The sequence below is a fragment of the Apis florea genome, unplaced genomic scaffold, assembly GCF_048593485.1.
Source record: "Apis florea isolate Af1SG1 unplaced genomic scaffold, ASM4859348v1 contig_3493_pilon, whole genome shotgun sequence".
In the NCBI taxonomy this organism is placed as follows: domain Eukaryota; kingdom Metazoa; phylum Arthropoda; class Insecta; order Hymenoptera; family Apidae; genus Apis; species Apis florea.
This window is the reverse complement of record NW_028256772.1, coordinates 1674234-1687934: the sequence shown is the minus strand read 5'-3', so window position 1 is coordinate 1687934 and position 13701 is coordinate 1674234. Positions and strand designations below refer to the sequence as shown.

At 31.5% G+C, this 13701-nt stretch overlaps 2 protein-coding genes across 2 annotated transcripts in view; one reads left to right on the top strand and one right to left on the bottom strand.

The window, feature by feature from the left end:
* The window catches only part of LOC100866035 (uncharacterized), a 100827-nt gene extending 89820 nt beyond the window's left edge, over positions 1-11007 (bottom strand). The window contains exon 1 of the mRNA XM_086912857.1: positions 10579-11007. The gene's annotated coding sequence lies outside the window, so the exon portion shown is untranslated. The remainder of the gene's footprint in view (positions 1-10578) is intronic.
* A 635-nt stretch (positions 11008-11642) lies between these two features.
* On the top strand, positions 11643-13548 carry Dpit47 (DNA polymerase interacting tpr containing protein of 47kD). Its single transcript, XM_086912991.1, has 6 exons — positions 11643-12113; positions 12219-12390; positions 12470-12662; positions 12820-13100; positions 13178-13342; positions 13404-13548. The coding sequence occupies exons 1-6, from the start codon at positions 11846-11848 to the stop codon at positions 13486-13488; spliced, it is 1164 nt and encodes a 387-aa protein (XP_086769117.1). The 5' UTR covers positions 11643-11845; the 3' UTR covers positions 13489-13548.
* Positions 13549-13701: the final 153 nt, after the last annotated feature.

Here is a 13701-nt window from a genome sequence, read left to right as displayed (position 1 = left end):
GATTTAACATTATTGTAAGCCTCTTTCTTTCCATTTAATTTAATAGTAATTGTTTTATTCATTCCTTCTTCTTCGATTTTTTTTTCTTTCTTTTTTTAATCACAAATCAATAGAAAGAGTTGAATTAATTTTACTTTTTAAAGTTACAAAGTAAAGATGAAGGTTCCTTTTTCATTTCAAAAATATAACATTATCATGAAAGTAAATTCAACCCAGCTGCATGGCGACGATTCTAAAAAATGTCGCGTAAAAAGCAGAAGTTATTTAAACAGACCAGAGTACAGTGTTCATTACTCTCTATTCTATTTACAAGATATAAACATGCTTGTCACTATTTCTTTGTTCATACGAATTTCTTCTCTGTATATTTCAAAAAACTTGAACTTCAACTACATTCTAATCTATAAATCTTGTGGAAAAAAAAAAAAAAAAATAACCTTGAAAAATTTACACAAAATGAAAAATATGAAAAAAATTTAAATATTGTGATTTATTTTATCTCACGTAATATTTTTCAAATTTTTATCCCCTATGTGTATAGGCTAAATATATTAGATATACAGATATATTCTTTGAAATACGTGATCTTTCTAGAAAATCGCTGCAACCATAAAGAAAGAATTATACTTAAAGCGAATGTTATGAAAAATAATGAAATGAATGTTTAAATAATCGATAAAATTCCTCATTCCTCAACAAGTATTTTTCCTTTCTTTCTTTCTTTCTTTTTTTTTTTTCTTAAAGACACATAGATCAGAAATCTATATATACTGAATTAGTATACTCGCAAATGGAAATTAAACAAACTTTGAATACGATGCTAATTGAAACCCTACAGTGAAGACAATCGGTTTATCATCCGGCAAGCTTATTTTGAATTTCCAATTTTCTCTCTTCCAAGTATACGTGAAACGATGAAAAGCCACATTTCCATGAATATTGTCACATTCAACGTTGAATTATGCTCGAGAGCCTACTAATCCCGTCTTTCGAGAATATGCGTTACGCGTATGGTACGTCGCACGCACACGTGCACCAGGTTATACACGCGGTACAACGATGCTTCCGCCACACATAAATTAGCATCATGAGTGGCCGGGTGACCTGGTGTGTGCGAGACAATTTTCTAAGAAATTTGTCAAGCGGTAATTCTTGCAGCCCCTTTAAGTGTAAATTCAGCTGTGGCGATGGCTTCGACCGGTTTAGCCCGCCTGGTATGCAAATAAGTTGGTCAAGATAGCCGCCGAGCGATGAACAGAGGATGGACGTGTCGTTATTTCAATACTGCTGTTTGTATTTCATGATGGAACGTGAATCATCGGTTGCCTAATTCCGATAACGCTGTCAGCTACCGATGTAACAACAAATATCCTTTAAACATACCTCCTCTTCTGTACGTCATAACTGATCCATTTTCGAATATGTCGGAAGTTCGAAATACTATGAAAATGCATTTTTGGCGAATTTCGCATTTTTTTTTTTTCTTCTTCTTTTTCTTTTCTTTCACCGTTGTTGAAAGCATGTGAAAATATTTTTTAAAAATATGTTGCGATTTTCAGAAAATCAATATTATTATATCAACAGCGATAATATTTACGTAATTAACTTTCGAAGTTCTGAGCGAGGGGTATAATATTTTTCACAATGAGTTTCCCTTCTTTTATTTATTAAGCTCTTTGTTCAAATATTGTTTAAATTGTTGTTTAAACAGTTTTTTTGAAAAATATTCAACACAGAATTTTTGATATTGATCTTAATTAATCTTATTTCGAGTATATTTTAAAATTTTAGAAAAATTGCGACTTGCGAATCCCAGAAATTTGTAATCTTATAAGATAATAATCTACGAATTCTTTACTGTGCGATTAGCAAAGACTATTATTTAAATTTAACCTAATTAAACTGAGACTTAACTCAAACTTAACTCAAACATACGACTCAACTCGTGGAAACCTCGAAAAGTAAGCAATCTTTAAAACCAGACTCAAATATCATTGAATTTTACAATCAATCAAAAGTAATCCAGCATCATTGATCGAAATTTATCTAATATTGTCTTTGAAGATTATTCACGGTATATGCTTAGTGCAATTTGAATTATTCATCGTGTTTACAGGAAGCTTGACTGACCTACCTCACGCAGCTGAAACCTATTTTCTTCGAACGAGAAAACGCAGTGAATAATATCTCGGGCACAGAAGACGGCGGAAGAAGGCGAACGCCAGTTACAGGGTAATTTATCAGGAAGCAAGATCTTCTGATGATTAATATTCAACGGTGGATAATAATAACGACGAATATGAAATTATATTTGCGTAATCGTTAGTCGAATTGCAAGGAAAAATGTATACATAATATAAATTTCGCTAAATATTAGCTTAAATAGATATATATATCTCGATCGAGAAATATTCTAGAATAATCAAATCGAAGAAACGACGAAGAAACATGCACGAGTAAAAAGAAAGCGTAACTGATTGTATCTAATCATTGACGTATATAAGTATGCTTGCAAGGCTGGTTACGTACTGATGGTAAGAAAGAAAATGGTAAGAATGTGAGAAATTTATGAGGGAAAGAAAAGAAGAGACGGAGAGAAAGTTACAAGAGGAAGGAAAAAAAAAAAAAAAGAAGAAGAAGCAAGATGAAAAATTAAAAAACAAAAAAGTACAACAAGAACAGGCAGAAAAAGATAGAAATAGAAATGAGTTTAAAAATCCAGAGTAATAAAGATGTACGCATGCGCGTACGCAACGCATGCGCGCGTGAAAAATAGAATAAAATAGAGATCTAAAGAGGTAAAGCCTAGAACGAAAGGGGAAGGTGTAAAAGTCGCATGGGCGCGCGCAAAGAACGCGCATTTACAATCGAGAGCGCAACGTGCGCGCAGTGATATGCATCGCTTACGAAAAAGCTCGGAAACCGGCCAGGAGCAGGCTCAGCGGCTTAAGTGATTTGCATGCGCGACAGGTGCACACTGCGGAGTATTACGTGTTTAATTCACGTGTCTTGCATACTCGGCACTCCGATTCCACTGATTTCCATAATACAACGCCGCCAGGAGCGCCGCTAGATTCGAATGAATTTTTTACAAAAAGAGATCGTTTATGCATATCGATCATACGTGCTCGATCGATTCTTGCGACACGTCATCCCGATAGAATGAAACTTGGAACTATAGAAATCGTCGTATTTGGAATCAATGATAGATTTGTACAATAAAACGTGAGAGAATATATTTTATAATTGGTCATAATTATAAATTGCATTTGTACACGTGCATGCGTGTAAAATATATGCATTTATAGATGAATATCTTGCAGTAAGGAGGAATTAATAAAAATAATTCTGATTTTATAATATCATAAGGCTGAATATGAATTATGGACACCTACTCGTCGTGCGTGTTACGTTAAATCATAAGCAAAAACAATAAAGAATCTTTTTTTCTCGAAAGAAATTTATACAGGGTAATACAGATTTGTAGGTAATTGTGCATTATATGGTAATATCGTGTTCTAAGCTCATTCCTGGAATAATAGAGCCGTGAGAATAGTATACTGAAATAACGTAACAATAGCATACATAAGCGCATTTTGTAAAAACAATCGACAAAAATATTTCAATATTTACGATTCACTTTCACGCTGAGTCGTCGCTATTTGTCACAAAATGATATTATCTTTCTCATTCCTTTTCTTGTATCAAATTATTCGAGAATATGATATAATAAAAGAATGTTAATAACTCTGTCATAATTATGTAAAATATTTTGTAAAACGTCTACTCTGTTGCACGCGTTACATACAGGGAAAACAGTGAAGCGACGCACGTGCTTTCTCCACCGTTCTATTAAACTTCTAACAACCGGTCTCCTCTATTCGATAAGCCCTGCACGTGTATATAAGTACACAGCTATATATATGATTGCGCGTCTGTGAGCGTAAGTCCATAGGGTCATTCAACAGCGGCAACACGAAGCGAGGAAAGTAAGGGGGAATAGGGATACACCAGGATGCACCAGCGGCTTGGAATTACATACGTTCTTTGGGATTAACGTACCGAAAACTCGTTTACGTGTTTTCTAATTGCTGTGCTAGAAGGAATCGAATAGAAGCGATAGAACGGCGTAGCCCTCTCTCGTGAGAATCGAGAAACGATAGAGCGCTGGATAGTTTTGGATAACTCGCGAGAACTAAAAGTTTTTTTTTTTTTTTTTTTTTAAACCACCATTACTTTCTTCTCCCACCCAAACGAATCATCTGGCTACGGGCATAGCCAGAGAATTTCTCTCGAGGCAAAAACGATCAAGAGAGATAGGACAGGAGGAAAAGTGCGTTAAAATATTAACGGCCGTTAGTCAGCCGAGTATCGGAGATTATCATCCTTGCAATTATACGTGAACGATCGGCTAAAGGTCAGGATGTTAATTAACATTTAACCGATTGCGTGCGTTTCTGTGCGAGAAAGCATGGCAACAGGCCAGAAGTTTCGTGAGAGTCATTTGTATATGTTGCATATTAAAACAATGATTGATTTTCGAATAATCCATATCGATAGAAATATATTTGTAATTTTGTTATTGTTGACAATTATGTTATCTGCGATTTCGATTTATCTGCCATTGATATCATTGCGGTTTATACGAATTAACGCAATTCTTTGGAGAAAGAGAGGATGGAGATTGAACAAAGAAATTAAAGAAAAAATTCACGTGAATTAATTTGTATATGAGTGTCGGTTTTTTTCCGGAATCTATTAAAAATTTTTCATTTCGCGTGATATCAAATAAGGAAGAACTGCATCTCCATAATAATAAACTCAATATTTCGATGTATATAATTCAATTTAAATATTTTAACTAAAAATTTAAAGTTTATTTTATTTATTCAAGATTTATGATAATCCTAATTCGATATATTTTAAATCCGATTAAAGTTAAAATAAAACCTCTAACATTCTATCATAATCTGATAAAAATTTCAAATAAAAAATGGAAAAAAAAAAAAAAAAAACAGGAAAAAATGTAAAAGCTCACATGCATTATCACCCACAGTTGATAACGCGCGATACTATGACTCAAACAAGGGTGCGTTATCGTGGGAATTAAAAAATTGAAAAAAAAAAAAAAAAAAAAAAGAGGATAATATCACTTTCAATTACACGTGCACGTAATACCAAATATTATATAAAAATGCAAGAATGCAAAAGGTTACTTCAGGTGAGTCAATATTATTCCATATGATCCGGCTACCCATGAAAAATGTGAGGAATGCAAAGTTCACGATATCAGCGAGCACGATTGAAAAATTTCTAAACGGATCCTACATTATGAAAAGTTTCCCTCCGTATAGTCGGCTACGTATGATTCCCTTTCCCCCAGAACCGCTGGTGCTTCACAGCGTCTCTTCCTGGATTCCTGGCGAGTCTCGTCAAGTTTTAATATGCGCGCCTCTCGCTGCAAGTATCGATAACGCGTCCAGCATAAAATAGAAAATGATGAAAAAATACTCATTTGACTCTTGGAAAAATTTAGGCTAAACTAATTCCTAATATGCACACTCTGCTGCACTAGATAAAAATCCAAAAATACGAAGAGAAGATTCGGGAAGAAATGCAACGAAGAGATTTCTCTTCTTCGTACGAGGATCTTCTTCGTATCCAACGTGATTCCAGTTTCTTCGTTAGTCGCGAAGCGAATCGCTTCGAAGAGAAAGGTACAGGTGGTGGGGGCAAGAGGCTACAGTTGAGCGAAAGACAGAGAGAAAGAACAAGTTAGAGAAAAGAGAGTGAACAAGACTGTAGAGGCGAAGGCAACAGCCTAACTCGTCGGAGGTCGGGTCAAATAATAAAATAAAAGAATATGGTGGATGGGGTGTAAGGTGGTGGCGTGGCAAAGGTAGAAGAAACTTTCTGCTATGGGTACACAACGCGATGGCCGACCGCCGGTTCGTCGCTGCTGGAAAAAGATGCGTGGCCAACGAATCGAGCCTCGACCCGAGGGAGAAAGAAACACAGAGAGGGATATATCCGACGTTGCCACATGCTCACTGAATTTCCGACCGGTCAAATATAAAGGCTGTCTTTATAAAGACCGCCCCGCGGTGTATATTTCTCTCTCCCTTTCTCTTTATCGTACCTTCGAAACTCGCATCAAATTCTTGACGTCTCATTAAACATAGTCGGATTTCAACGAGTTAAACGGTGATGTTTCCTCTTCCCCTTCTGCCTCAACACACAACATACAACACACCGTGCTATGAAACACGATGAAGAAATGAATTTTTCTTTTTTTTTTTTTTTGCTAGATTTTATACATCTAAGTATATATATTTCGATATCTGGAATCTCAAAAATAGTACTAACATCGTCGAATTACGGAAATTTCAATTATATCAAAGTCATTGGACAAATAAATGAAAATTTGATCACAAAGTGCAAATGTTAATGTTTTATACTGTGAAAGAAAAATTTATAAATATGTAATTACTTTTAACTTCAATAGTTATTTTAATTTTTCAGATATTAATAAAATTCTTTCAATATTACGCATTAAATACTGTTTATTCATATGCATTCACGATCAGTATTATGTATGTCAATACGTATGAGTCAGTATGTATGAGACCGTTGATTATCTGATGTTTTTGTAAACATATCGTAGCCAGCATTCAATGTATGAAAAAGAAAAATCAGCACACTTAATATCTATCCACAACAAGATTGGAGGGAATGCGAAAATAAAATAATGTAATATAAAATAATCTCTGGACGATGGAAATAATTGAAATTACAATAATAATTTAATATTAATCTTATATTATATTGTATGATTAATAAACCATTATGGTTACATTAGTAGCATCTGAATAGACAATATTAAATGCACAGTATCAAAGGATTTTTTATTAATATTTCGAAAATGAATAAATATTCGAAGCTAAAATAGAGATTTATCTTTATTCCCTTTAAATTTCAAGTCAATCAACCATCGATATAGTATTGCGATTATCGATTATAGATATATGTTATCGATATCTTGATTGATAGTTTGATATATCGTTAAAATAGAAATAATTAGAGTTTTTATTAATTATTATTAGGGCTCATAAAAATAAATGAGTTTTATTGAAAAACTATATTAATCCGTGTCAATTATTTCTATTTATATTATTAATATATCTTAATGTAAATGTTAAATATTTTAAATATATATGGAGAATTTAATAAAACATCGTTAATTCATAGGTATTCTTTAACGTATTTATAAAATATCTTTATAACATTATCTATAACGATAATCACACTTCTCGAAAGAAAATCCTTCCTTTTATTTAGATATTTTCATTTTACCGATGTTGCAAATTTCACTTATAAAAATAAATTTCAATTTACAAAGAATTTCTTCGAATTCGAGATAAAATAATTTATAGAAAATATATATTTCGATTTATAAAAGTTTCCGCAGCGGCGCCAAAAAAAGAATAAACAAAATTACAATCTTATTAAGACGTTTAAATTATCGAGATTCAACTGTGCGATATATTTTTCTTACAACGAAGATGTTCTATTCTCGTTTTGCTTATATGTTTATCGGCCACGAATTTTTAAATACCGTGATGCAGTCAGTGGCTCGAAAGGAGAAGGTATAACGCGACAGAAAATTTTTATCGTCGGGCATGACATTTACGAGACCGTAACGTACAACGGACCAACGCCGTTTAATCGTTATTATCCGGATATACGATTGAAAAAAAAGAAAAAGTTAATATTCACAACGCTATCGATGCACCCGTCGGTGAAATTGTTTGTACACCTGCCGATGAAATATCTCTGGTAAAATCTTTATATATTTTACTTGGCATTATAAATATTAAATGAAATAAAATCTTAAAATTATAAAAGTAGAATAATATTGCAATTAAAAAAATTTAACAAGATTAAAAAATATATATTTTTTATCTTTTTTCCATCCGTTTTTATATAACGTAATAAATTACAAGCTGACAGGAGAGCCATTAAAAGTATTATAATGCTCTATCGATAAACGTCACAAATCATCCCGGGATTAAGCGCTACTTTCAGTAATACATTATTACGACCGCGTGATTTAGAGACAACATAACGCATCTATACACACTGAACACTCCTAGACTTAACAACGAATGCTTGACCGCAAAGCTAGCCGTCGAGAAATCCTCAACTATTAGTGGCTTGAGCTAATCTCTATCGTCGAATTTATTACTATATATCAATAGGCTTCTGGTTTAATTGCTCTCATGTGCATATAACATGGCGGATTAATAGATTGTCAACTAGAAGCGCAAAGAGATTTAAGAAACGAAGCCTCGAATAGCGGGCTTTCGAACGAGATTTAAAGCTGACACGCATAGGATACGCGCAATCAACGTCAAAAAGAATTTCACGAGAGGATCTCGTCGAAAGTATTCCAAGCGTCATTTCGTGCGCGACCCGTCATCTCGAACACAAAGTACTTCGTACAAATCAATCGATGACAGCTAGTCTTTTCATTTAACACATTTTCTTTAATAATTACTTATTAAATTTGATTTAATAATTTAATTAGCGATTTAAATTGCAACTTTTATTATGATAAATAAGAAAAGGATTAAATATTATATTATTACAATTTTTTCTTTTTAATATTTTTCGAGATAATGTTGATTTCATTCTATATATTTAGAGCCTAAATCTGATGTATTATTTGATTTTTGTAAATAACGTTGTAAATAACTTTTAGCATTGCCAAAGATCATAATATTAAAATTATCTCGTAATCGTATTTTTGGAAGATTAATTTAAAAAAAAATATTTGATGATTTATTAAATGATATTATATATAATATAACTTAAAATATTATTTCAATTGGAAGTATATATATATATATATATATATATATATAAATAAAACTTGATTTGTCTTCGTATAAATAAATATCTCCATTGAAATCTCATCGACTATTTTCACGTTATACATAAGCTTATTCTTGACATTCATAAAAGGCCGTCGATATAGGAATAGGCTTCCAATAATACATCGATAACATAACCTATTTATTTTTTTCACGCTATTTATTGACAGAACAATTTTTCTAACTAACATATAAAAAATAATACTTTTTCCAAATAGAATTCTCAGAATTGAATGTATCTGAAAACATCTGTGCTCAATAACAAAATTTAATTAAAAACCACCGCTCAAAAAAATTATTCATCCCTGTTCGAAATCGATAATTTGTATGATACAAAATTCGCCGCGATTATGAAATGAAGAAAGAAACGCGTATCAGCGACACGTGCCAACGTTCTACTTTCGATATTACGAGTGCCATGTATTACATAGCACGAAACATATAAACGCGCAAAGGGAATTAGATCGCGCGGGGAATGTGATAATTTTAAAATCAGAGAACAGCAGAAATTCATGTACAAATATTTTGCAATTAAAAAAACAAAAAAGAAAACAATATGATCGTTACATTAATAAATTAATAATAACGGCGTGAATGAATATTTTTCTAGTTCTAAACGCGAGACACGTGCTTTTCTTTGCAAAAAGAGTGGAAAAGAGCGATGCATAAAGGCACCTGTTACTACTCGCGATACATTATTTCGCAATATTTCGAATGATCCTTATTAAAGTGGCGAAATGGGTCATTTATGATTAGCAGAACGCGTTTATACTTTTCACCCAAATAAGATTATCATGGAGTACACTTGTTTGCAAAAGAATACACCTGTCCACTAGTAATCAGTGGAAAAACAATGAAAAGATGCACTTGAAAAACAAAGAGTTAATAACACGATGAAATCGTTGTATTCTCTCATTTTATTCGTTTAACATGTTTTGACAAGTAATTGCAAAGTTGTTTTTACTCTATCAGTATACATAATCGAAACGAAATATAAACAATGACCTTAATACATGATTAATAAGACGTTAAGATGTAGATGTATCAACGAATCATTTTGATTTCCATTGAGATTGACAATTTGACATTTAATATTATTTATACGAGCTGAACATTTTGAATATATAGATGAATGACGTATGAAGGAAAAAAGGAAATACACTTTTTGAGATAAACGAGAAATCAGTCGAAAACATTTAGCAACAATAAACTAGCACGAAAAGGGTGGTGCGACATCTTTTGTAGCGTGATGGTAGATCTTCCGAAATTGATCGTACTTCGCAACGCGCATACTCTCATTACTACTTGCATATGACAATAAATGGACTTTTCCCCCATGGGAAGATAGAACGTACATGTGCGAACGATTGAATAACAGAAACATATTTTTACAAGCCATAAATGAATAAGAATTTTTCTTAAAATCATGAAATAATAGAGCAAAGATTATACGATAGAAAAGGTTGAGGGTGCGTCTAGTTCTATACGAAAATATCAATAAATAACTATTTCTCTCTTACGAGGAAAGAACAAAACAATCACAATATACACACATCGTGAATGTTAAACTTGTTTTTCTTCTGATGTATACGCACGGTCATCGATATTGTGATATGATTTTATTTAACTATGCTGTAATACTCACCGTTGACGCGTTGTGTATTAAAAAGGTAGAATCCAATAGACGAAACGAATAAGCAATATTATCCAGTGTGGTCGATGATTAGATGACCGGCACTACGATGCACGCTCGACAATGGCTGGCACACATTAAGTACACTGATGCACTACTTGATGTACACGCACTCTTCACCGGACAAAAGCCACTGATCAAAATGAAAAAGCGGCAGTTCGACACACACGAATTAAATTCACTGATCTTAACTAGCTAATAAGTCGTTTGTTGATTGCCAGCGTTTTGATCAAAGAATCCCAACCACCTCCTTTACTATCCTAGGCCCACGGTGGCCATTACACTCGTCGCCGCAACAAGAGAGCGTGTTTTCCTTTTTTCCAAGGGGATCAACAACTCGCCCGCTCCGAGGCCGTGGAAGCGACTGTTCTCGGGAGATTCGCGGTGCGGTCTCATCGACCAATCGTGGACCAGCTTTCACCGAGCGCCATCTTGCTTAGCCGAACACAAAGGGGCCAAAACCCGAATGTTTGCGTAAACGTCCGAACCTTAACCACCCCTACTATCCCATCGACGTATCTCTTCTAGCTTTTCTCATCCCTAACTTTCAATACGGATTTTATTGTAGGATTACCCGCCCTTCCTTTTTTCATTTCGTACAAATCAATTCGAAATGAAGAATAATAATTTCAATAATGAATTTCATAATGATATAAGATTATTTCTTATTCTTTTCAAAATTAAGGAATATTTATTAAATATTTCTAATTATTATTTAACAATCAAAGAGACTACAAATTCGAACAATACTTTTTTCGTTCTACTTTTAATTTTAAAATACTAATTGCTTTGCGTTTTGCGCCATTTTGTCACAGTTGAAATTGTGTTTTTTGAATCCATTGAGAATTTGTTTAATTTAAAATAAATTTAATTTTTTATAAAGCATTAAAAGATAGTAAAAATATTTTATATACAAATGCTCAAAAACATAATACTTTTTTAAATATTTGAGAGAACACTAGTAACGCCATCATTGAGAGAAATGGAAGAACATACTCTGTCGGTAATGTTATAATATTTAGAAATGATACATATACGTATGAAACTTTGGAGGTTATGGTTCATGAAATCAAAGTAGTTATATTTTCCTCTTAATAACATTTATTTCGTTTAGTAAATAATTTTAAATAATTTATAATAAATATTTTTAAAGATATTTATATTTGTGCATATTTATTTATTATCAGTAAATAAAATTGAAATAAACAATTATTAAACAATGGAAGAAATGAGTGAAAAGAATAAGAAATGGACTGATGAAGAACGATTAAAACTTGCTTCAAAATTAGATGATGAACTCGATGAATATATAAGTAATTTAGAAAAAAAAAGTTATACAGAAGGATGGCCAGAAGATCAATGGGAACAAGAAATGGAAAAGCATCCATTTTTTATGAAAAAAGTACCAGAACCTGGAGAAGAACTTTCACCCTTGATGGAAGGATTGCAACAGCTCAAATATGGAGAAGATGAAAATACGCCTGAGGGTTTGAATTAATTTATTCTTAAAGTTTAATTATCTTTTAATTATAATTTATTAATATAAATTTTATATAGATATTAATAGTAATATAATTGCATGTGTTTTATAGAACTTGCTAATAATTATAAAGAAGATGGAAATTTCAATTTTAAATATAAAAAGTATAGATTAGCCATTCTGAGTTATACAGAAGGCATAAGAACTAAATGCAAAGATATTGATTTAATGGCTCAACTTTATAATAATAGAGCTGCTGCACATTTTATGTTAAAAAATTATAGGTATATTTTGATCTGTTATTAGATACTTTGATATATTAATTTGTTACAATATTAAGATGATTTTTTATCTAAATTACAGATCAAGTTTAAATGATTGCAAGTTAGCTCTGAAATTAAAATCAAATTATACAAAAGCTTTAAATAGAGCTGCCACTTGTTGTTTACATATAAAAGATTATGATAATTGTATTGATTTTTGTGATCAGTTACTTGATGAATCTCCTACTGATAAGATAATATTACATTTAAAATCACAAGCAGTTGCTGCAAGAGTAAGACATATTTTGATATTATCATGATATTATATGAATTTGATAAAATATTTATATATATATATATATTATATATAATTATTATATATGTTTTATATATTATATATACATAATATATAGATATAATTCATATTTAAATATTTGGGATCGTATATAGGATCGTTTAAAAAGAGATAAAAGAAAACAGGATAGATTAGAAAAGCAATTAAATAAAAAAGAAGAAGAATTATTAAATATAATAAAAAGAAATGGGATTAATTTAGAATTGATTGAAGAAAATAAAAATCCAGATTTAAAAGACTTGGAACCTCAAGTACCACAAATAGCACAGAATAGGGTTCATTTGGATGCACAAAATAAGCTTATTTGGCCAGTTATGATTTTATATCCAGAAACAAAACAAACAGATTTTATACAAAATTTCCATGAAGATACATTGTATGATTTTATGTAATATAAATATTTAAAATTATTTAAAAAATTAAAGACTATTTCATATAAATTTGCTTATTCAGGTTGATAGAACAATTAGAACAGTTGTTTAATGAACCACCTGAGTGGGATTCACAGAAACGTTATATTCTTCAGAATATAAATGTTTATTTTGAGGGTAAAGATAAATGTTCTTTATATAAAGTAGACATCCGTCAGTCTCTAGGGAAAATCTTACAGGACGAGCGGTAAGTGTGAAAAGATAAAGGAAATTAAAATCCCAAATAATTATAAAATAAAAAATTTCAGATTTATAGTGCGAGGAGGTACACCGGCATTTTTAATATTTGTAAAATCTAGTGAAGCAGAAAAACGATTCTTAATGAATTATTAAATTATCGTTATATATTGTCCTATTTTTAAATTTATAAAAAAAATATATTCATAAAAAATACATAATTATTAATTATTACTACCTTTCCCCTAAATCAAGTTGAAAAAAAATATGAAAAAAAGCATTATTTCTGAAAAAAATTTAGTATATTTCCTCTAAAAAATAATTAACATAAGTAGATTCCATTTTATAATATAAACGTAGAAGGGACCG

What these genes read in the sequence shown, in the direction of transcription:
- Dpit47 (XM_086912991.1), top strand. Translation starts at nt 11,846, where the DNA reads ATGGAAGAAATGAGTGAAAAGAATAAGAAATGGACTGATGAAGAACGA. An exon ending in CACAAGCAGTTGCTGCAAGA is followed by an intron (nt 12,663 to 12,819) that starts GTAAGACATATT and finishes GATCGTATATAG; the next exon opens with GATCGTTTAAAAAGAGATAA. An exon ending in AAAATCTTACAGGACGAGCG is followed by an intron (nt 13,343 to 13,403) that starts GTAAGTGTGAAA and finishes AAAAAATTTCAG; the next exon opens with ATTTATAGTGCGAGGAGGTA.